This window comes from Osmerus mordax, chromosome 13 (assembly GCF_038355195.1).
Source record: "Osmerus mordax isolate fOsmMor3 chromosome 13, fOsmMor3.pri, whole genome shotgun sequence".
NCBI lineage: Eukaryota > Metazoa > Chordata > Actinopteri > Osmeriformes > Osmeridae > Osmerus > Osmerus mordax.
In genome coordinates, this window is record NC_090062.1 from 4,176,564 (window position 1) to 4,201,029 (window position 24,466).

Below are 24,466 nucleotides of genomic sequence, written 5' to 3' on the forward strand. Positions count from 1 at the left end.
TGTTTGAGAGAATATCCAGCTCTTTTTCTCCTCAATAATTGAGCATCTCGCCACCCCTTATTAAATCATGTATATTGAACTTGAAATGATAAAAGAGCATAACGCACCACTTTATAATCAAATGATCTTTTGTATCGTATCTCTTGATTCAGCACATGTGCAGTTGGGAGTCTTGTACAACGAGCAAACCTACGATGTGTGGTGACAGGGCCAGACCAAGTCAGCCTGACCATCCGTTAGCAAGAAAATCCTAAATCATTCATGCCTAAAGAAACAGACTGCTGCGGAAGTTAAGTTGATCCTCAGAAGTCTGAAGTGAAGGCTATGGGACACATCGAGTGTGGTCCCAATCTTACATTGTAACATTCTACCATTAGACCAAAAGAGATTTTTGTGTGACAAAAGGCACATGTTCTCCCAAAAGTACCCAGCAACAAGAAGAGCGCCAACTCATGTCTCTGTGTACAACGGAGAGAGTCTTTCCATGATCCAGCAAGGACTATTTAGTTAAGGATTAATGCGTGAGCCCTTGATTACGTTTAACAGAACAGGACAGAATTAGCATAATAGGGCCTATTTCATTCTCTTTGAAGTCCGGAGCATAGAATAACAAATGTATATAAACCAGCAGCCAAACGTCAATAAATGGAAATGCCACAATCCTCTGTGGATGGTCTTGGGTGGATTTCTGCAAGAAGAGGGTGAAAGGAAAAAAAAAAACAGCCTGTTTATTGCAAAATAAGCAGAATAGCGGATGTGATGGGTCTTCTTGCCACCAGGGCTAGCTGGCGCTCTGGGGCCCCCCGCCCCCACTCCTGCAGATGGGATGGAGCTCCCACAGTGGAGCTTGGGGAGGTGCATCCCATCTCACAGGTGTTTTCAAAGCCCTCCACACTGCAGACTAGGGTGAGTAATTACTCTCCAATTAAATATAAAGATCTCACAGGGGAGGGAGCTGCACACAGGCCTACTTCTGGCTCACCAACCAGAGAAGCCTGCGCCGCATACTGCATTCAAAACTTACGGCAGCTATCAATATACAGCATTTCATGTCTGATGAATGACACAGACGGATAAAACAATGAGCATCGACGGTCCAAATATTTGGGCTTTGTAGTCGTAAAGATCCCAGTGTGGAGTAACACTATGTTTAAAAACTTACAGAAGTTCAATAGGCTGCCATGTTTTACTCAAGAGGTTTTCATTACAATTGCATGGGGGAAAATCATGATTTAAAGATATGATTCTATGCTTCAGATACAGTGTTAATACAAGCACACCTTGGTTGAAAATGTAGAGACACAGAATTAAAAATGCCCTTTTTAGATGGAAAAGCTTTGAACTAAAGACATGTTTCAAGGAGTTTTTCTGTATTGAAACTTCACCTCCTTTGAGCCTACTGAAGTTTGATTCCCCTTTTCAAATAAAAGAATGAAATTTAAGAGGTCAAAGCAATCAATAGAGATGTTCAAAGGGAATCCTTGGTGCTGTGATGAGGCCACATTTGTATTTTTCCTTTGTACATGGTTAGCATGAATAGAGGGTTATCATGAACTCTAGGAGTTTAAGATAAAGGCTGCTGACAATTCTCTTTCTTCCTATGAAGATTTCAAAACAGAGTAAAACATGAAAAGTGTTACTGTCATCCATTGAATGTCTGTATTTCGAAACTGCCATTTTGAGTTATTCATACATGATATTGACAAGTGTTACCGTAGTAATGTGAATGTATAAAACTGCTCTTGCTGAACATAATCTAACAACAAAACTTCTAATGAGGCAAAATACCATGTTAATATCTTTAATATTTACATTTAGAAATACTCATTGTGCAACCTGCCAAATTGATCCAGAAAATATTAAGTTAAAGGTTATTTTCTTCTGGATGTTGTAAGCAAAAATAAAGTTCATTTGGCAAGCTAATAAGAGACTGGCAGTGCTAGATAAACATGAACATCATATTTCAAGTGATTTGGTGTAAGAAATTCATCTGAGCTTTGACAAAAATACAATCAACATGACACGTGTTTAGTACCACATATTCATTAGGATCATCCGGTTGGTGAACAAGTTTTACATCTCTCTTCCAAAAAATACAAGTTTTCCAATTCAGACCGCACTGCAAGTCAAAGCAAAACATCCCCTTGATCTCAAAAATATCACTTTCAATTCCTCACTTCGATACAGTTTGTTAAAAGTGCAATAACAAGTATAAAACGTTTTTTTCTATTACAGTATTAACCTTTGTTACACAACTCCAAGTTAGTATGCACAGCAGCATCCACAGCAAAATATCTAAATTTCCTCAGGAAAATAGTTACTTCTTTTGAGCTATTACAAATGTATTACCAAGTCAATACTGCGTGTGACACTGAGTGCAGATTAGATGTTAGCTAGCGTTCCTCTATGGTTTGAACGGTGTAACTCTCAGAAACAAAAGGTGTCCCTTTTTCTTTCTTTCTCTCAGTCTGACTTCAAGAGTCCAGGTTGGGTTGGGCGTTATCTTCTTGAATAACACCTCAGTGTCCAGAAACTGCTTTGGCTGAGGGAGCAAGGACAGGGAAAAGAACATGAGTCAACCAAGAACAAGCCAAAATGGAATGATGCAAGGAGGTGAAAGAAAGCATATTCTAGTCAAATTTTCTAGTCAAAACAGTTGCACTAACATTGTGTGCTGGTGATATATGAATATGAAAATAATATATATTCATACCAATGAAGTAAATCTTATTGTCAGTATGTGTGATTTGGTCACACCAGTAGAACATCTAGCATTGCTAGTAACAACGTGATTTGATTGAATCTTTCTGGTACATACAAGACTGCTACCATACAATTAACCGGTGAAAAGGTGTTAGTTCCATGAAAAACCATGACAACCTTTACAATGCGTGACCATCCCAAAAGCCAAGCTATGGTACCACAGAGTGACAGAGAGATTCACAGAAGGAATGGATTGTACCTTACTACCTGGTGAACTGGTAAACATTGTCCGCTCTCTTTCTCTCTGCACAGACAGCATGTCAACATAGTGGGAGAAGTGTTTGGGTTAAATACCACATACTCGACTCTTTCGATCACATCAGAAAACCCTCAAACCCAAACACAAACGTCGACACAGCATGCGGTACTGGAATGAGACTGGGTCTGTGGTCAAAGGGCTTCCATACCTTACTGGACATGAAAATGGTATCAGTGATAATTTGTTCCGTGACAAACATTTCAAAACCCATGCCCACAGAACCATCTCCTGACCACTGTGACCCATCTCCACCCAACCACACACGGTGCCCCCACAACCCAGCAGCTAAGCTCAACACATGAGGGGTGTGGAGGTGTGTGGGGGGGGGCTTAATAACAAACACAGAAGAAGCACAGAGACACACACACACAAGCATGAGGAGACACAAAACCCCAAACACAAGTAGCTGCACAGCTGTTCAGGAGGGTTGCTGTTGGTGACGCTCAGTCCAGGACCCCCAGAACCCCCCCCGTCCCAAGAGAGGAGAGCCCATCCCCTGACCACAGTGGAGCGCTAGCATTATTGTTCCTACAGTTCTCCTGCACGAGTGGAAACAGCGGAGTCCCCAGCCCACAGGTGGGAGGGCTAATTAGGAGCGGAGGAATACAGCTGTTCCTCCACCGTCAAGGTGCCAGGGCGAAAGGTGCCTCCCTTCTTTTGTTAATTACACACAATGCACAAGAAGGAGCGTTTGTTTTACACCCCCCCCCCCCCCCCCCTTCCACTCTCATCTACTGTGTGTACACGTGTTGGCAAAGGTACAAGAAACAATTTGCAGACAATTAACACAGTGGGGATGTGGTGGAAGCCTGCAGATGTGAAGCAGCTGATGATAATGGGAGAGGAAGGGGGTCCTCTTGGTGTGGCGAGGTGCGTCGGGCCCAGAATCACAACAGAGCAGGGAGCATGCAGAGAGGTTGCAGACACACGCGAGGCCCCCCGCGTGTGTCTGCGAACATGCTGTTAGTCCTTACTTTGTTTTGTTTTTTTTCCGCTGCGGTTAGACAAACGTGTAGTGAAATCCATTGCTTAGAGGAGGAGGAGGAGGGGGGGGAGCCTGAGACACAGGAGGAAGAGGAGGAGGAAGAGGAGGAGGAAGAGGAGGTGGTGGAGGAGGAGGAGGCATGTTGGGGAAGTTAGCCTGAAGTGGCACTACGGAGGAACAGGGAGAGGGACACAGAGAACAAGAAGGGGGGAAGGCATTAGTCACAGGAGAAGACGAGGAGCAGTTCTCTGGTACACGCTTAATAACTGAAGGTCACCAATTACAACATCCCTACAGCCACCTGCGTTCTCCATACTACCATATACCGTAGTACCATGTACTACCATATACAGAGCTCTTTGATACTGCATGAACTGCATTAACGCCAGGTACTATAGGTACACAGCGAGTCAATCAGAACCGAACAGTTCATATGGCATTGGGTTTCTGCAAATTTATGTTAGCATTATAAAGCTTTCCCACATAATCTTCCAGAAAAGTTTCACTTGTTATTCAGCCCACCCACACACAGCAGCTCTCTCCCTTCCACACCAAAGGTAGAGATGAGTTCCTGAGTCTCTTGACAGCTTGCCACTTACAATATTCTCTGATTTATCACTATTCTGGAAATATTGTTATAATGGCTGACCTTCTGTTTTACAGTGCAGAACAGTTTTACAGAACATCCTGATGGCTTGAGTGTAAGTCAGTGTGACAGGCTTGAGTGAACTTGCCTGTCTGCCCTCCTGTCTGCCTGCCTGCCTGCCTGCCTGTCTGCCCTCCTGTCTGCCTGTCTGTCTGCCCTCCTGTCTGCCTGCCTGCCTGCCTGCCTGCCTGCCTGCCTGCCTGCCTGCCTGTCTGTCTGTCTGTCTGTCTGCCTGCCTGTCTGTCTGCCCTCCTGTCTGCCTGCCTGCCTCTGTCTGTCTGACTGCCTGCCTTTTTGCCTGCTTCAGAGTAAAGATGAAAAGTGAGCTGGGTGTCTTTTATGAGGGTTCAGAGCCATGTTCAAAGAGCCAGCTACAGGACGCAGCGAGAGGGAGAGAATCTGAGCAGGGCTTAACTGGATCATTGATCAGAACACAAAATAGCCTCATCAAGACATTCCTCCCATGTCTAGAATACGCCACATGGATGGCAATTAGCACTCTCTGTGCTCATCTGATCTCCACTAATAAGGAATAATGTTCAGTTATTAGGACGAGCGTCCTGATCACTCAGCTCTTCGTCTTCCCCCTCCTCATCCCTCCGTCATCCGTCTGGCAGCCTTGAAAGCAAGCTCACCTCCTCCCCTCTCATCCAGAGGATGTCAACGTGATGCCAGCAGGATTTTACTGATATTGTCAGACACATACTTTTATGGCAGTGATTTCTGAAAGTGAGTGTTCATATCTGAATGAAAGGCTAAAAGGAAGTCCTTCGTCCAAAGCAGACATATTTATTTCCAGTGACAGGTCATTGGCAGTGGGTATAAAGCCTGCACAGTTCTGAGAAGACATTAAAAAGTCTGTTTGTATTACGGTAAGGTAGGACCCAGATCTGCAGCACATATATAATTTAGAAGTTTTAAAAAGGCAAAAGAGTTGTGTGTGTGAGAGAGGGATGGATAAAGAGAGATAGAGTACACTGTGTGTGTGTGTGTGTGTGCGTGCGTGCGAGAGGGAGAGAGAGAGAGGGAGAGTATTGGACCTACCTGCCACCTGTTTGCTCTTGAGGGAGGCCTCTGAGGCCAGTGCATAAGACATGGTGATAATCCTCTCCTGCTGCTGCAAGGCCGAGTTCAGGTTCACCAGCTCTGGCTTTGACACAGTCACAGGAGGAGCTAGGTTCTGGACGCTGAACACACACACACACATGCACACACACTGTTATTATCATCATAAAAATGCTCTAAAGATTAAACAACCGGGTTAGGTACACACAAGAGAGGTGTTTGGAGTTAGGTACACACACACACCAATCACATACACACGCATGCACGCTCCCAGTACTGCTCCGAGGGTGTGCTGCTCTGTACCTGGACTTGGCTAGGATGCTCTTGATTCGCTCCACCTTGCGATGGCGTTCCTCCAACTCCTGAGGGCTCAGAGGCTCTTCAGGCTCCGAGTCGATGTAACGCTCTGGGATACACACCTTCTGAGGCTTGGACAGCTGCACGCACACACACAAAAACACACACACACACACGTGATAACACAGATGGAGAGTTTTTGTCCGTATGGACTAAATCATTACAAGCGTGAATAAACAGACTCTGATCTCCAGCAACATCCTAATCCCTTGTTTAACTGTGGGGTCAATTTCCCGCTCAGCCTGTGAAAAGATGGTTGTGTGGTAGTCGAGTTGTCAGTCGGCCTCTTTTGAAGGCGAGTCGGTCTATTTTGAAGGTCAGTCAGTCTATTTTGAAGGTGAGTCGTCTATTTTGAAGGTCAGTCAGTCCATGGAGCAGGTGAGTCGGTCTATTTTGAAGGTCAGTCAGTCCATGGAGAAGAAGCGACCATGCTGTGATGCAGGAGGGTTGAAGGAGCTGTCCAGTCAGGCTGCTCTCTACCTCTTTGTTGAGGTCCAGATCGTACTCCAGGGGCTCCAAGTCCACCTCGCGGGTCGGCGTGGTCGCCGAGCGGAAGGTCAGCCACTCGTCCGAGTGGGAGCGCAGCCTCTCCCCGTGTTCGGCCGGTCTCTCCTCCCCCTGGACCACGCCCCGCGCCTCCTCGCCCTGCACCGCCCGCTCCAGCAGCTGCAGGTCAAACTCTTGCTCTCTCCTCCACTGGAGCGCCAGAGGGAAACAAAACTTGTCAACCCCACAACCTCTGCCGCCGAGCAACGGCACACACAGGTCACCGACAACATGGATGGCGTTGAAATAGATACTACGCATATACAGTATATTTATCTTTAAATACAGACTGCATGACTGGAAATCGACATTGTTTGGGACTTACTGTTGGCACAATTGGAGTTTCTGCAAATGTCAAATGTCAAAAGATATATACCATGCTGGAATAGATCTGTGTACTTTCAGTCATGTCCATTAACATGTGAGAAGTGTTCATGTTGCATATATGTACACAAATTATTCAATAAAGACAGATCAAACACATGAGATGCACGGCATGGCCTTCAACATGGCTTCCCTTTAGCATGTACGGGCATTTATAAATGAACAAGGCTGTTGTCTATGTGCTAAGCAGCATGGAGAGCATCCATCCCGTGTTCCCAGGACACAGCATGCAGCAGCAGTCCATCAACGCAGTGATTCGGGAGGAGATAGGGATGTTGAGGAAGAAAGAGAACAGGTGGATGGTGAGGAGAGGAGGAGAGGGGAAGGGAAAGAGAGGGGTCCATCTACGTTCATTTACATCTACAGTGAGTGTTGCTTCTCTCCAGGCGACATTGTGCTTACTGGACAAAAATAAGGAAACAGCCCGCTGCAGGGATACCTCAGATACATATTTATAATACAAGTATGGAGAAAAAAAACAACATGGCGAGCATGCATTTATTAGCAACGTGTTTATTTTAGACATATTTCTTTGCAAACCTCTACATCAAATAGAGTGGCAAGCCTAGCATCTGGTTCTGTATTAGCAGATAAACAGATCATTATGAACCATATGTTTATAGTTTGCAGCAGACTGCAGATGCGCTGGAAAGGGGCACGTTGACACACGTACATGTACATGAGGCTTCCTTTCACATGGTTACGGCCCCTCCTCAAACGGGAGGGCCAGAGACTAAGCTGCTACAAGCACTGGGCAGTCTACAGGCTCCTACAGCAGCAAGACCATCACGGCGAGCATCATGTCAAATACACTCCAAATCAACAGTCGTTATTTTAGATACATATTGTATATCTGCAAGGGGTTGTGAGGGGATTTTTACTTAGAAGCACAATGAGGCCTGGTTAGAGACAGCTAGAGTGGTAGAGAGGAGTGTAGTAGAGTAGAGACAGGGGTGTGAGGGGGGGGGGCATTAGTAACAGAGGGGTGAAGGAGCCACAGGGGGAACAGTAACACCGCTGCCGCCCGCAGACAGAGATGGAGACCAGGGGAGTGTCAGCTGCAGCGTGCGTTGACAGAGGCGTCTCTGCAGAGGTGTCTCTCTGCAGAGGTGAGAGGGGGGGTGGGGGGGCTGGGTGGGTGGGGGGGGGTGGTATGCTACCGGAGAACTCGCACACAGCGAGAGATAATGAACAAGTTATTGATATATCCGGATTTTAACAATCTCGGAGGTTATTCATTGGAGTAGTGAGGTTAATCACAAAAACCACATCACTGCAGTGGATTCCATTTCATTACCGACAGTCATAGAAATCCTGTAAAGATGTCCTGTCATAGGCCAGAATAGGTTTTTAAACAATTGAATGAACTGCGACACACGACAGCTTCCTGTCAAGGCAGCTTCCTGTCAAGACCATGTTTAATCATAAGCTCCTTGTTCTGTCCTCTGTGTTCCTGTGTGATCTACAGGGGCATACGGGGACACCTGCTCGGTAGGTCGCTCACTGTCACTCCTCTTTCACATGCCTCACAGACACACCGCAGTCTCTCTGCACTCACACACACCTATCTGACACCAGCTATCTGAAACACACACGTTTCTCTCTCTCTCTCTCTGTCTCTCTCTCTCTCTCTCTCTCTCTCTCTCTCTGTCTCTCTCTCTCTCTCTCTCTCTCTCTCTCTCTCTGTCTCTCTGTCTCTCACACACACACACACACACACACACACACACACACACACACGCACGCACACCCACACACACACACACACACACACTGTAATGTTGTAAGTAACATGTAAGCCAGATGTAGAACGAATTAGTAACAGCATGCACTGTTAGAGCAGCATGCATGTCAACTCACCATAATGCAGAGAGTGTGTGTGAGTCATTGTGTGTGTGTGTGTGAGACCGCGGCGTCGCTCTAACGTACTGAGCCCAGGTCGGCGGAGAGCGGGCGCGAGGAAGAGGAGGCGCGGCCCGAAGGGGAGGCGTGGCGGTCGCCCTGGCTCAGGGTGCGCTTGCGCTGGCGGACCAGAGCCTTCTGGTGCCTCTTCATCCTCTCCAGCTGCTCCTCGGCGCTCATCCTCCCCCTCAGCTGAGACTGCACCGGGTCCCCGGAGTACAGGCGCTCCAAGGCACTCTTTGGTCTCTCCTGAGACGGGGAGGCGGAGGGAGGGAGGGAGGGAGGGAGGGAGGGAGGGAGGGAGGGAGGGAGGGAGGGAGGGGGGAGGGAGGGAGAGGGGGAAGGGAGGTGGTTGAGGAGGCGGGAACGGGTGAGGCGAGCGAGTGAGAAAGCGATGGAGGGAGGGAGGAGAAGAGAGAGGGAGGCAGAAGGGGAAGGGAGAGAGGGGGGAGGGGGGTTGAGAGAGGAAGAAGACAAACCAGGATAGAGAAAGGGGTAGTGATGGAGGAGAAGGAAAGGGAGGACAGAGGACTCCATTAAACATGGAGAGTAAAAGACAGTCAAATACAGGAGAAACATGAGGAACTGGATGAGAATACAATATTCTCAGTAAACTAACCTTTCAAAAACAGGAGCAAACTGTACAAGAAGATACTGAAGGAGGTTTCTAATGGCATAAGCAAAACTCATTTAATGAGCAGGGTGCAGACTGCTTGGCAGCCCTTCACAGGGGCCAGGGGTCAGGTCTGGGTTCCTCACCTTCAGGGTTGAGGCTGCGGAGGCTCCTCTCCTGAGGGTGACGTACGAGGAGATGTTTGTGGACTGATTTAGCCTTGCAGAGGAGCCAGACGGTCCTGAGGTGAATCCAGAAAACACCAGTCCAAACATAGCACCACAGACAGACTGGCTCATTGAGGGGGTGTCCTAACAACATGTTTTCTGCTCCTCTTGAGTAAACGATGAAAACAAGCTGTTTACCCAGATTCTACCGAGGAACAGGATATGTGTGAAAGTGTCGCAACATTGATCAGAAGTGCACCACATGTCTGTGTGTCCGTGTGTGTATGTGTTTGTGCACGTCTGCATGTGAGTGTGTGTGTGTGACTTTGTGTGTGTGTGTGTGTGTGTAGGTCTAGCACTGTCTCCAGCCCCCTACCTCTGCTCGGTAGTGTCTGGTAGCCCCCGCTGTGACCCAGCGCAGCCACGCCCATGTGGCCAGAGACCGCCCCCACTCCCAGCAGCTCAGGCTCACTGAGGAAGGGCCTCAGCTCCACCTGGGACCCCAGCACAGGTCAGAGGTCAGACACACACACGCTTACAGACACACACACACACACAGATACACACACACACCTTGTCTCCATTGATGCACTGGCCTATCTCCCTGTCCCTCTTGCGCTCGTCAGACTGCCGTTTGAGGCCTCTGACAGAGGTGTGTCTGATGACGGTGGTCTCTCTGGGCAGGGGGGGCACTGCGGGGGGGTTCTCCTCAGGACTGTACAGCTGAGGTAGGGGGGGCCTGGGGGGGACGTCCTCCTCACCCTACGCTCACACGCAGACACAACCAATCAGAACACGTAGCACCACACTCACCAGAACACTCAATGGTATATTCGTCATGCATCTGCATTGGCAACCCTGTTTCATACACGACACATTATTAAGGCGACATCAAAGCCCTCTGATTCATATATTGAGCGCTGATGCAGGATTCCATTTCAACAGCCAGCCTTGTGTTCCTAAACACCTGGAACACTCCCTCTCCCTCCACAGTCCCTACAGTGGCGATATGGTGCAGCATGGTTGTGTCCACCCACCACTCTGGGCCCGGTCCTGGGGAGGGCTGCTGTGTGCTGCAGGGCAGCCTGGCTGGGGCTGGAGGTCAGCGTGGTGGTGCTGGGGCTGAGGTGGGGGCTAGAGCTGGGCAGCTGGGATCGTCCCATCTCACCCACAGACGGACTCCCGGACAGGGAAGGCACGGTGGACGAGGACAATGCTGAAGGCACGAGTTTCCTCTCTGGAGACGCGAGACAGACATGGACATGCTGCACTGTTACTTCTCTCATGGAATGGTTTCACATGGAGGAGTTCAGGGGTTAGAGTTTCTGACTGCAGATTCAAGAGGTCTCAGGTTCAAATACCCCCTCCCCCCTGTACTGTGTCGAATGCTCTATGGACAAGCTAATATGCTGATCCGAAAGTTTGGTGCATGCTCACCACCAGTTAAGACCACATTTTTCAACCCATACTGTACCCCCATGTATACTGCTCATTTGTGGAGGCACTACAAAAAGTGTAGTATGCACAGACTGAATGTTGCCTATAATGATGGCTTGCGGATGCTGCTAAGGTACCGCGATGGAGCAGTGCAAGCCAAATGAGTGTTTATGTGGATGTGCCCACCTGCCCTGCAGAGCTGCGCAGACTCATGTACAGCTGCATGTGCAGACTTACAACCTCTATGAAAAGTATCATCCTGGTACTGACCAATCCGGCACTAAGTTCAGTGCGATGCTTTTCTAATATGTGGACTCACTGGCGTCCGAGCCTCCTCAGAAAATGATGTACATCGTGATTTTATTATATGTTTGTCTGTATGTTGTTTTGTAATCTATGGACCTAGTAAGTGTCCGGAATAAAGTTAATGATGATGATGATGTCGCTTGGGATAAAAGCATCTGCTAAATTAATTATTTGTGAATGAATACATAGTTATTCTTTATATATTATATAATATTATATATATATATATAAAATTATATAATATATAAAGAATACACACAGTATACGTACAATAAATCTGTATACAGTATAGTCTCTTGAGCTAACAGTGGTTACCAACACTGGGTGAAAATCCTGAGTCACCACATGTCAGCCTATCATTCAGTGTGTACACTGGTAACAGTAGCAGCCTACATCATCCATCCCCTGGGAACCCAACGGTGAGCAGTGTCACGTCCCAGATGTGTACCTTGGTCAGCGCCCCCGTGCGTGTGGGTAGGAGCAGGCACGGGCCTCCTCTCACCTGGGTCAGCGCCCCCGTGCGTGTGGGTAGGAGCAGGCACGGGCCTCCTCTCACCTGGGTTGGTCACAGAGGATATGGTGACCTGGTAGTTGGCTTTACTGGAGCTGAGGCCAGCGATCACATCCTCGATTCGCCACAGTTCTCTCCTCACCTCCGCTTTCTCCTGCTGCTCTCACACAACCACACACACACACACACACACACACACACACACACATATAATTGCCAATGCTTCCACACTTTCCCGTGGGGGAGACAAGCTCGTTCCCACACACGCCCATTCATCTGAGAGAACGACTATGTGTGAACAGTACGGTTCGCCTGGCCATGTGCCTGGCTGTGTGTGTGATTATGTATGTGTTTGTGTGTGCCCAAGCCTGCGTCTGTGTGTGCCTGCGTCAGTGTGTGTGTGTGTGTGTGTGTGCGTGCGTGCGCGCGATGGTAGCTGTGTGGCTGTGCTCCTGACCTGAGTGAGACCAGTGCGGTTCATATGAGCCTCCAGAGCTGACCTCAGCCAGTCCACATCTCTCTCCAGCTTGCTGTACTCGTTCCAGGCATTTTCCATCTCCTGCTCAAATCACACACACACACACACACACACACACACACCACACCCACACACATAAGGAGAAGAAACAAAAAATGTACAGTACGCGACGTTGGTCAGTCACGACCACAACCAAACCCATTTCCTCTCAGTACCAGAACCGCGATGCTACAAACGCCTGCAAGGACCCATTGACCCAGGCAAGGCTTGCTGTGTCCAGCGTTCAGGGGGAGGGGATCAGTCTTACCGTGGACACCTGAGAGATCTCAGCTCGGATGTGCACCACGTCCTCCTGCAGCAGCCTCTGCTGGTAGGCGATCTTCTCAGCGTGGGCCGGCTGGTCCTGGTACTGCTCCATCTGCTGGTGGGACACGTCCAGGACCTCTTCCAGCTTGTCCTGGACCAGGACACACACGCACACACAGAGACACAGTGCTGTCTGATCGGGAGGTGGAAGCAGACGTTCGTCGCGTACGTGAGAGGGAAGTTAAGCAGCACACTCTGGCATAACCCCCCCCCCCTCCCGTGCACACCTTGTCTTCCTTCAGGGTTCGTATCCTGGCCTCCAGCTCCTGTAGGATCTTGTCTTGTTCACACAGTCGACTTAGCTTCACCTAAAGAGGAGACAGGACACAGCCGTGCTCTAGTCAGCAGCACAGAGCTGGGGGCCAGGCGAGGATCTCGTTTCTGTCTGCGTGACAGGGGGCCCTCTCCTCACACAGTGAGCTACCCTTTCACACACACACACACACACACACACCACAGCCTGGACAGATGAATTGATAGTCTACAGCGGTCGGCGCCGTTAGTAAATATGTCAATAAGTCCCATCTCTGTGAAAAGCCCTCAGGATTCACATTCATTCGTCTCTTTTGAGATATCAAAAGAGGGCTTCGTACTGTCTGGCTGAGAGCGTACACTGGTAATGCCCATTACCAGCAATCATAATCAAATATCCATATTTTAGTATTCACTTTTCTAAAGAAGAGGGCTTATTGAGAGTGACATATTTGTTTTCCCAGAAATGGGTTATGTGTTTGTGAAAACAACATAAAATTGCCTAAGATGACAGTCTTTCTCACACTGTTTATTCTCTGCTCTATTTATCATTCTGTTCAATTAATAATTAAGCTGTTTCTTATTTCACTGCACTGTATATTGTTGTTTTTAATTGCATAAAATATTCATTGTTCAGACAATTTCACCAACAAATTCTTATAAATTCTTAAACTGGAACAATGCTAATGAAGAAAAGCCAGGACATCCATCTCATTTACCTCCATTCAAATGAAACAAAAGCATGAAAAAAGCAAGATTAGGCTAATCAAACTGAAAAATTTAAGAGCCCAACATCTAAAAGATCCCATTACATGTATTTTTCTCTTTCAAACTTGCAGGCTGGGTTCAAGACTGTGGTTGTATTTCTCTGGGTGTGTGTCCCTACAGTACGGCAACCCCCTCTCCCTTCCCTCCGCTGCTTGTGTTTACCACAACTACTCCTTCACCAAGCCCTCAGCTGCCTCGCCGGAGTGGGGAGTGTCAGAAGTGGGGAACGATAGATCTCGACTGAGAGAAAAGAGGAGGATAAACTAGGAGTTTATCAGCCTGGTTCAGCGGGAGGAAGAAGAAGGCATACTTACATCAGCATCGCTCTCTGCTATTTTAACAGGTCTTGTAGGCCTGTCTTTTACAGTTTCACGTCCAGTAACCTGAAATGTCCCACAAGCACAAATGCAACCTTATTTTTCTCACAAAATAGTTTCAAAACCACCTTTCAAAACCCACAAGAGAGGTAAGCTCTCGTTCAGTAGACAGCAAACAAACAATATAACATCAACAAACAAGCAACACAGTGAGATCTTTGCAGGACCGGGTGAATAGGGGAATTACAGCAGCAAACAACATCAAGGCAAACATAATGGTTTCAATTCACAAAAACAACTTGGACAGCTGATAGTTCATTGAAGCCAGTGCAACACAAGTGCTTTGAAAGCGGTGCATGGTCAATAATGGGCAAGCGTCTTCTGCATCAGTGTGTCTGGGAGGAGAGGAGTGGACCGCAGAGCTTGTCTGGTATTGTGAACCTGAAAAGGTGACCTGCAGGCTAGACCGTAAACCACGTCCCTCACAGCCTCTGACAGGCCCCGCCCCGCGCCTGCTTCTGAGCAGACGACTAGGCTACCTAGCTGTTCAAGCCACATCAGGTCCAGTAACCCTGACTGCTACAGCACAGTTGGATTGAATACAGAACTAACGTTAGAAACGCCCATTTGCACAGGGCATGAAGGCACGGGTGTTCTGAAAGTGTTTCATCAAAAATGGCCTCCAAATTGGAATTACGTCAAGATGATTCATGTTACTGTTCATCAATATTGACATTTCCCCCCAAAATAGCACCATTGTTGGGATTGAATTTCTGTGCTAAGAAGCCAAGCAGACAGGACAGGCCAGGGGAGAGAGTCATCCAGCACATCCAGGAGAGAGACTGCATGCAGAGGGTCAGTCACACAGGAGGAAGGCCTCCCTGGTCCATAACTACAGCAGCAGCCCCTGGGCAACCCAGGGCAACCCGGAGCAACCCGGGGTAACCCAGGGCAACCCAGGCCAGCCTGCGTACGACACAACTGGATGGTATGTAGATATACATATTCCAAGCAGGATCCTTGGTAACACCCTGAACTTAACATCGACTCAACAAGTAGGGAGTCAGATGGCTGAGCAGTTAGGGAATCGGGCTATTACTGAGAAGGTTGCCGATTCGATTCCCGGCCGTGTAAAATGACGTTGTGTCCTTGGGCAAGGCACTTCACCCTGGCCTGGGATGCACACGCTGGCCTGGGATGCATCTCTGAGGTTAGGGGTCTCTTTGTATGCACACCATCCTTACATTCCAACTGACCCCAAAACACGGAGTGGAGTTTTCTAACACATTGTGTACGTTAATGACCAACGGGTCGATACGTCTGATCTGTTTCAAAACAGGAAATGGGGAGGTGAAACAGGACACGGATTAGAACCCCCCACTCCAAGAAACAAGAATGTTAGTTAAGGCTGTGGTGTCATACATACAAATCATTTTGGGATCAAAGCCTTTGAGCTTGACGCTGCTGAAGCTGGTAATAAACGTGGTACAGCAAGCAGCAGATCTCCATCGGTAGCATGTGCTGATGGGAAGTGAAGTTTCAATGTGCTCAACATCGCTTCCCGCCAGAGCACACACACTTCAGACCAGCATCTAGTGTGAATGTACTTGCATTGTAAGCTTTGGCTTGTCACATTCGACAACAGTAGACAATATTGTTGATTGATATAACTACTGTTAACAGTTGTGGGTGTGAAATCTTTATATCAAACAAGTTGTATGTATTGCAGAGAGGAAGACACAAAAGGTAACGCAGAATGGCTTAGCTCCTCACACTGAGAGCAAACAGTTTTAGTAGGTTAAAGCACACAAATAGCAGTTCAGAGTTCCTAGCAGTCTGCCCTGAGGAGGGGGAAGAGGGAGGGGGAGAAGGTGAGGAAAGCAGGACAGCAGACCAGAGAAGGGGACAGGGGGGAGGGAAGGAGAGAAGACGAAAGGATTAGATTTCTCAAGGCCCACCTTCAGATCTAGATACTCCAGGTCCTTCTTCAGTTGTATGTAAGTATCATCAGCCTTAAAGTGAGGAAGGACGGAGAGACGAATCACAAGACAGGAAGCTGCAAAGGATGCTGGGACATTGGAAGACTCCCCGGGCTTTGGAACAGCAGGATTCTAGAAATCTCGACTTCATTCTCATTGTAGATAATTAAGGACGTTAGGTTCGATTGATTTGGTTATCCGAATTCAAAACATAGTGGGAATCATTTAAAAATATATTTTTGGCAGGAGGGTTTCGAAAGGAGCATTTTGTGCCCAGACAACAGATGGCAGGTCCGGGCACAGAGAGCAGCTACTGAATGTGGGACTGAGGGCTGGCATCAACACTGATCTGTCTCAACGACACAGCAGTGTGGCACGACATCAGGAGAGAAATACAGCCCCGTCGATACGATTTCCCAAATTTGCAAAGATGTTAAACAACACAGGTTTAAGTCAGTGTGACAAGCAGGCGGTGAGCATAACCAACGTGCAGCATGCTTTGGCGTGAGTGCTTTGGAGACGCCGTCATCTCGCGGGGCGTTCGACGCGCCGGAAACGCGAGGACGGGAAAGCTCCACGGGTCGGGCGCGCGAGGCCGGACATGCACACAGCAACCGCAGCGTCACGCCGACGATAAAGCCTGCACCCACCCAACCTCAAAGAGACAGCACCAACACACTCACGCAGGGTAATGGATGGTGGGGCCTGGGGACACCGAGTCACAGACTGGGGGGTGGGAGGGTATGGGGGGGGGGGTATGGTCTCCACGATGCAGAGGTGCAGAGCTGCGAGGTGAGGGGGATGAGGGGGGGGTTGCGGGGGTGGCCCCAGGGAGGGGCGCGAGGGTCCCTGACCTGCAGGCTGTGGCCCAGGAGGCTGCTGTACTGGTGGTGCTGCAGGTGAGCCAGCGAGTTGCTGTGCACGTCGGCGGCCATCTTGGCCTGGTGCCTCCTGAGCTGTATGAGCAGCAGGGTGAGCTCCTCCGGCTGCAGCCCCGCCCAGGGGGAGGGGCCAGGGGTCAGAGGTCGGGGGGGGGGGGGGGGGGGGGACAGCAGGGAGAGAGCAGTTCATCAATTGGCCATTGGGAGGGCAGCACTGGGGCCGGGGCTAAACAACAGGGCAGGGCCATGTTGAGCAGCCTATCCCATCCGAGACATTAGACGTACCTCTAGGTACTATAGCCCGACTAAACCAGAATTTTGATACTATTTTAATATAGCCATCTTTTGTTGGGTATGACATTTCGCAAGGTTCCTCCCCAGTGTAACATGACTTAAAACAAGACTTCTGTTGAAAGTAAAGATAGAGGTCAGGTACCGTTTTGCCGTGCAGGCTGGGTGCACTGACTGTGTGTGTGATGTAGCCCATGGTTGGAATTGACCGTCTGTCCATCTGAGCAGTCTGTGGAGACACAAAATAGCATGTTCTTCAGGAGCCAGCATTACATAATATCAAACAGAATGTAGAATGAAGAACAACATTTCTTCCAGGGGTGAAGACAGTCTGTGATGCTGGTAACATTGCTACCTTGGAATATTCTCTGCTATGGACCATTCTAACTCAATATCAAACCAAAGTCAAGGCACTGCCTCAGAATCTGTACACAAATGTGTGCACACAGCAGATTTGCGTTCTCAGTGACTCCATTTAGTTTATTTCCACCTCTTATTTGAAAGTAGGTGGGCCCCCAGTTTAAGTTGCTATAGGGCTCGAAAGGTTGGACGTTTTTGCTTATTGCACGGAATTGCCAGGCCTAGGCCTACCACAGAGCTGTAAAAGGACACAAACAACAAGAGATTTAATTAACTACACATAAATTATACCCAACCTGCTTTCTTAAAATAACATTTGTTTGCTACCAGCAAGAGAAACACTGTGAGCCATCCCCTTTGAGATTCCCCTGCCACTAGGTTTTTTGCTGTATAATAGGTTTTTTATTTAAATGTGAGATCAGAAGAAAGAGACGGCCGGTTGCTGATGGTTGAGATCCAGTGGAGATGTTTATAGGGTGCTAAGGAGCCCTGGGCTAACTGCATTAGCCCTTGATAACACACACTTTAATGATTATTCCACAGGGGGCTACAGGGAAACACTCCATAGAAGTACACACTGCAGCCAAAGACACATTATCAGCCTTAAAGATGCTGCATACACCAAAACAAAGTTCATCTGCTGACTAAATGTAGTTTTCCCACAAACCCGTGCTCTTTCGGATGGTCCCCACATACTTGGTCTCCCCTTGTTTAAAATAGACATCTTCCTCTCTGATGGATCATAATCCGGGGAAAGGCGTGCTATTTAAGACGTAGTAATTAGTGACTCGACGGCAGCGGTCGGGTGATGCGCTGACGGCTGAGCTGCGGCGATTTGTTGACATGACTGAGGGTGGATGCTGGTGTGGAGGTCTGGGTGCTGGCTGCAGGGGGAGATTCTCACATGTGGAGGGTGTGGCTGGGACAGCGCAGGGCCAGGGGGGAGGTAACGTCTCTCTCTCACACACACACACACACACACTCTATGTCAGAGCGTGGGGACAGTGTGGTGTGAGGAGGTTGGGAGTTCACACACACACACAGACACACAGTCCCACACCTGTGGAGCCAGTATGGGTGTGGGACTGTGTGAGCAGCTCAACATCAAACTGTGTGTGTGTGTGTGTGTGTGTGGGGGGGGGGGGGGGGAGTTGAAGGCGGACTGCTTCTCAAGCTCAGCTTCCCAAGCTGGGCCCTTCCTCTACTGGTTAACACAGAAAAGCGGCCTTTGAGCCAAGAGGAACTAGATGAATCCACTACAAAGGGAATGTCCTCAGACAGTGTGAGAATTCATGTTTTCGGGGATGTTCTGAAACTGTGCAACTTTAAGTTTGCCACTGTCCCACGACTAACTCTTTCAGTTATCTCCTCCGAGGTTTCTTTGATACTCATGGGGGTTTTCTCACATTTGTCAAAGAGTGATGCGGCAGAATTAAATATATACAGTAGTTAAGGTTATCCTCTAAGTTGTACCCACATTTCCCCAAGTGAGAGTGACCTCCAGGATACCTAGGAGACCTGGGGAGCAGACCTACCTGGGGAGCAGACCTACCTGGGGAGCAGACATACCTGGGGGCAGACCTACCTGAGGAGCAGACCTACCTGGGGGCAGACCTACCTGGGGAGCAGACCTACCTGGGGAGCAGACATACCTGGGGGTAGACCTACCTGGGGGCAGACCTACCTGGGGGCAGACCTACCTGAGGAGCAGACCTACCTGGGGGCAGACCTACCTGAGGAGCAGACCTACCTGGGGGCAGACCTACCTGGGGAGCAGACCTACCTGGGGGCAGACCTACCTGAGGAGCAGACCTACCTGGGGAGCAGACCTACCTGGGGAGCAGACCTACCTGGGGGCAGACCTACCTGGGGGCAGACCTACCTGGGGAGCAGACCTACCTGGGGGCAGACCTACCTGGGGGCAGACCTACCTGGGGGCAGACCTACCTGAGACACCTGTGGGCAGACCTGTCTGGGGGAACTGGAGCCTGTGGAGTCTCCTGGAGCCACCTCATCCAGGGGGCGCACCGTCACCCTGTCCAAGGGGGTGTGGGGTCTCCGGGGGGAGAGGGGCTTGAAGGCGGGCCCCGCCGGGGGCACCTCACACGGGGACGGGGGCACGGAGATGGAGCGAGGCATCTCCACGGTCACCCTGAACGAGGCCGTGTCCAGGAAGTCCGGCCCGCCGTAGATGGGGGCGGTGGGGCTGCCGTGGCGGAACTGCTGCCGCTGCTGCCACTCGTACAGCTGCCACACCATGCCCTCCTTGGTGGCCACGCGCTCGTCCGTCGACATGCGGAAGTGGCTGAGGCGGTCGTGGGCGTACTTGTAGTCGCTGGGCAGGTCGCGGGGGGCCGGGGGGGAGCTGGCGGCCGACGGGACGCGGGGGGTCTTTGGCAACGTCTGGTAGGCCTCTGGGGCGCTGGCCTTGGGCTGCGGGGGAGGGGTGCGCCTGGGGAGGTTGTACTCTACTGTGGAGAGGCTGAGGATGACAGAGACATGCTTTCACTAACTGCTGCCCTACAGGAGACCCCTTCATTTAGAGCAACACGCACTTAGTATCAAAATAGGGAGGTGATAGTACAGTAGCCTACTGAACAGGTGTTACAATGATTTGAAGTGCACTCAAACAATAACTTGACCACCAAGTTATCACATTAGCCACTAGGTGGAGGTGTTTTAACATGGAGATTTTCCACCGAGGCAGGGTCATCGTGCACGGACAGAGGGGATAAGGTTGTTTACACATCCGACAGCTACAACCCTCCCGCCTCAGCGTTGCTTCAACACTCAGTACACAGCGACACACAAACCCAGTGTTTCACCTGCTGCAGACTGGGAACCACCTGCAACTTGCGCTGCAATGCCAGCTCTACTTTAACCCGGTTGGGTCTGGTTATATGGGAAATCCCTAGCCCTTTCTGGTGGGTAACCATCTTTACAGTTGAAAACTAGGTGTGATGGATTGGATGCCTGGTGTGAGTTAGGTCAGGTGTTTGATCGTTGAGGGCAGATGGTCAGACTGACCTCTTGGGGTCTTTCTTCTGAACGTGGACCCAGTGCTCCACCTGAGCCAGGGCCGTCTTCCTCTGCACCTGCTTCTCTGTGTCCGTCCGCGGGACAAAGCCCCTCTTATACACCACGTTCCCGTTCTGTTCTGGGGGAGGGGCTGCCTGGCCTGGAGGAGGCTGGCTGCTCCTGTGGGAGGGGCCGGGGGCGGAGTCCGGAGACAGCCCGTCCCCCTGGGCCTCCGCGGGCCTCCCCGAGCTGTCCAGAGTGTACTTCTCTTCCTGCCTGTGGGCCAATCGGATGGCATCGTCCGGAGGCTCCTCTCGGTCTGGCCTATGGAAGCTCTCCAGCTGGGAGGAGCTCTTGTTGACGTTGTTGACGTGATTGGTCTGGGGGACTGCCTGCTGTACGGTCTTTTCTGGTCTCTCTACCTCCCTGTGGAGAAAGGGATGGAGGTACAAAAAGGAGGGAGTGAAGGAGGGAGAGAAAGAAGGGGGGAGCGAGGTCATAAAGGATGCCTGAAAACAACATCAAGACGTCACAGCCTTCATGTCAAACTGCAAACTTAAAGTAAATATTCCACTTCATAGACATGACTTCATAGGATCAGAGGGAAAACAGTGGGAGAAAATGATCTGTGTATTGTGCAAATTCAGAAACTATACACTGTGTGTGTGCGTGTATGTATATATGTACATACACATACTGTTTTAAGGCCCATAGAAGAGAGAACATCTTCAATGTGGCTTTTAAAAACACACTTCCCTTGGTGTGTATTCTAGTTGCTTGCATTTGTCTACAGGCCTGGTATTATCGCTATAATGGCTGTATGTTTTTGTCCCCCCTCTATTTCATTCTATAGATTACCTCAGCAAGACAGAACTAATATCACAGACGGTTGGTCAGGAAGGCTCAGTCGCCTTGAGTGGTGAAGTGTTAAGTACTAAAGTACTGCGTCTTGTGCCAACTATTCTCCTTGCTCAGGATACAAGACAATGAAATATGTTGGTGATCTTGAAACAGGCGGATTACGAATCACCGAGCCGCGGATAACAAGACACTTTAATTAACCTGGAGTTAACTCTGAATGCAATTTCCCACTTGACTGATAGTCAAACCTACAAACAGGCTGACTCATCAGAGTTTCTGTAAGGAAGGGTAAGGATGTGTTGAGCATGTTTCAGTGAATTTCTCTCCTTCATATTATCATATTCTCAAAGTGGAACCAAGTGCGGCGCTTGGCAGAGGAGGCCCACGAGTCCCTGGTGAACAGAAATGACAGCCATTTTGTTTTAAACAAATAGCTGAGGGCTAGCCGATCCATCCAGCACAGCGTTTGCAACAGCTCGGAAGATGGGACTTATAATTCATCAGAAGGCTTCGTGGGACCATCTCTGCTGGGGACTAATTCATGTGATTCATCATTCCAATGCTAATCGGACCAAAAAGAAAAACTCCCTATAAATAAGTATGTGTGTATTCTACTAATGATGTGTATCCTCTGCAGACAACACCCTATTCAAAGAAAATACTTTGAGCACACATGCTGCATGTGATATTCGATATATCAGATAAAATAAACATGTTTATCCGTCAGACTTTATCTGACTTTAAATATCTCTATTAAACACCTCTCAGTAACTTAGTAAAGTTCTAAGAAGCTGTAGTGATGATGCAACCACTGAAACAGTGAGAAGATACGGACAATGTCGAAGATACAAATCCAGATATACAGTATTCCATGGGCACTACGCTACTTTGCCCACTAGATGGAGTAGTCTCACAGCGCATAAGACTTCACAGAGCAAACCATGCTCTGTACCGGCGCTTTATCGAAGGCTGAGCTTTCAGTGGGAGTGACTGTATTCTGTCTCATGTTCTGTGTTCTGTCTGGCGAAGAGTATCTACTGGCCCCGGCTCAGCAGGCAGAAGGCTGGAGCAGCGCTCATCCATACAGGTGCCGGCTGCACCCCTCCAAGCCCCCAGAACAGGCTCCTGAGCCCAGGCAGGCTGCCCAGGGCCCCTCTGCGTACGACCGAGTCCAGGCTTGGCAAAGCAAACTGAGCGGGACCAAGCCGTGCCAAGGCTACAACCGTGTTTGGTAAGTAACTCTCCAAAAGCAACTCCCAGAGCTACTCAGGCCATGTTTGAACAGGTGCGTGGAAATCTGAGGAGAGAAGACCATGTCCCCACAGCTAGTCCTAGTTTAAGTCCACTTAATTCACGACGAACGCCTCGGAAAAGCACCAAGCTAACCGCCTCGCTCTCCAAGCACTGCAGTGGAGAACTGAGGGGGAACGGGGGAGGGGGGGGGGGGGGGGGGTTGACGAGGGAACGATGGATTTCGAAAATGAAGACAAATGAAAGGCCGGGCTGACCTTTTGACGGCGTGACTCTGCATGAGCGCGGCCTGGTTCATGGCTCGGATCCAGCCGTTCATGTCCTCCTGGGTGTCTGCGCTGAAATAGTACGTCCGCATCCCGCCGTGCTCCGCCTGCGAGCCAATCACAGAGTTCTTATTGTAAATGTAGGAGCGCATCCCTGTGTGGCTCGCCTGGGAGAGGGAGAGAGAGAACACCAGAGATGGGGAGAGAGAAAGACCGGATTGGTTGGAGGGTTGGGTTCAGCATTATGACAGCTACCCCGCCCCCCCCCTCCAAGAAAATTAAAAACAAACAGCAACTGGGCATGTTAGCTCAAACACCAGCACCAACATGTCACCTACAGAAAGAAGCCCTACTGTAGCAGTGATGTTACAGTAGTGGATGGTAAAACAAAATGAGATCAAGTCCATGGTACTCCGGGTGCTTGTTAGTGGCACTAAGCAAAAACAGTTGTGTAAGATAAAGCTTTTCATGCAACAGGCTGAATAAAGTAGTATGGGGTTGAGGGCTAAGATTAGACAAGGAGACTTAAAGATTCGGTGAAAACAGTAACTTCAATTTCCTCTCAGCATTCCTGACTAGCCATGGTAAATGACATTCAGACAGGCTTTGAGTCGTGGAAAAAAAACCTGCTTCACAATGCTATAAAGACAAATAACTTTTAACATACGGCTCCATACATACATTATACAAACAGAGACAGACAGACACGCAGACAGACAGACAGACAGACAGACAGAGAAATAAGAAAACAAGAGAAAGAGAGAGAGACAAACTAGAAGAAATGAACAGTATATCACTCCACTTAGCCTGTGTCTTACTTTGTTAGCTGCCATATAGCCTTTAGTTGTTTTTGAGGTCTTGGAGAGTGTGTTCTAATGGGCTTCACCTTACCTCCTGGTCCGGTAGTAAAATCTGCACCCACCCACCCACCCTCCTCATCCCCAACACCAATCCCCAGCCCTGACTGCCACCACAAGGCTAATCCCCCCCCCCTCCCACCCCCGTCCCCGGCCCTGGCCTTGCGGGGGGGCACCCTCGTAACAGACTTCCAATTGCCCAACGACCCGATGAGTATGCAGCTCAGCAGTTTCTAAAGAGTTCCAAACCCCGACTGCTAGATGATTTCCCACTGCCTAGCTATCCAAGGCCTTGTGTTGTTATATTATCTGGAAGTGTACTACTCCTCCAGTGTTGTCTTCTCTTGTCATATTCACGTGCATCCTTCAGTCCCTCCTCAAATAAACCTGCCCTTGACCATGAACAGCGTCTGCCGTCAGTTATTCCATCCCTTATCCCCAATACCAACAACTACCCACACTGAACTGTGAATATCCTGTCTCTACCAACGGTTGATTGTTTTGCAATGCTACTGGTAGTACTGGACTCTGTCTGTCTGGGCGAGATCTACAGTAATGATCTAACTGGGTGAAGCTGATG

At 49.3% G+C, this 24,466-nt stretch overlaps 1 protein-coding gene across 9 annotated transcripts in view; it reads right to left on the bottom strand.

Annotated features, from left to right (window-relative positions):
- Positions 1-1,785: 1,785 nt before the first annotated feature.
- Positions 1,786-24,466, bottom strand: part of plekha7b (pleckstrin homology domain containing, family A member 7b) — a 30,340-nt gene continuing 7,659 nt past the window's right edge. Inside the window, exons 5-26 of one of the 9 annotated variants that reach the window (XR_010878167.1) lie at positions 23,021-23,196; positions 20,661-21,077; positions 19,581-20,115; positions 17,419-17,502; positions 16,956-17,087; positions 16,081-16,134; positions 14,120-14,188; positions 13,013-13,093; positions 12,727-12,876; positions 12,399-12,500; positions 11,987-12,098; positions 10,725-10,924; positions 10,261-10,449; positions 10,064-10,181; positions 9,667-9,761; positions 8,935-9,156; positions 6,556-6,771; positions 6,022-6,155; positions 5,698-5,840; positions 3,997-4,174; positions 2,963-3,007; positions 1,786-2,542 (exon numbers count right to left, since the gene is read on the bottom strand). Coding sequence is in view for 2 of the 9 variants with exons in the window: in XM_067249301.1 (XP_067105402.1) it covers positions 4,023-4,174; positions 5,698-5,840; positions 6,022-6,155; positions 6,556-6,771; positions 8,935-9,156; positions 9,667-9,761; positions 10,064-10,181; positions 10,261-10,449; positions 10,725-10,924; positions 11,879-12,098; positions 12,399-12,500; positions 12,727-12,876; positions 13,013-13,093; positions 14,120-14,188; positions 16,081-16,134; positions 16,956-17,087; positions 17,419-17,502; positions 19,581-20,115; positions 20,661-21,077; positions 23,021-23,196 (3,489 nt within the window). In the remaining 7 variants the exon portion in view is untranslated. Of the gene's footprint in view, positions 2,543-2,962; positions 3,008-3,996; positions 4,175-5,697; positions 5,841-6,021; positions 6,156-6,555; positions 6,772-8,934; positions 9,157-9,666; positions 9,762-10,063; positions 10,182-10,260; positions 10,450-10,724; positions 10,925-11,878; positions 12,099-12,398; positions 12,501-12,726; positions 12,877-13,012; positions 13,094-14,119; positions 14,189-16,080; positions 16,135-16,955; positions 17,088-17,418; positions 17,503-19,580; positions 20,116-20,660; positions 21,078-23,020; positions 23,197-24,466 lie in introns of all 9 variants that reach the window. The other 8 variants (XR_010878165.1, XR_010878164.1, XR_010878168.1 and 5 more) reach the window with 8 other exon arrangements.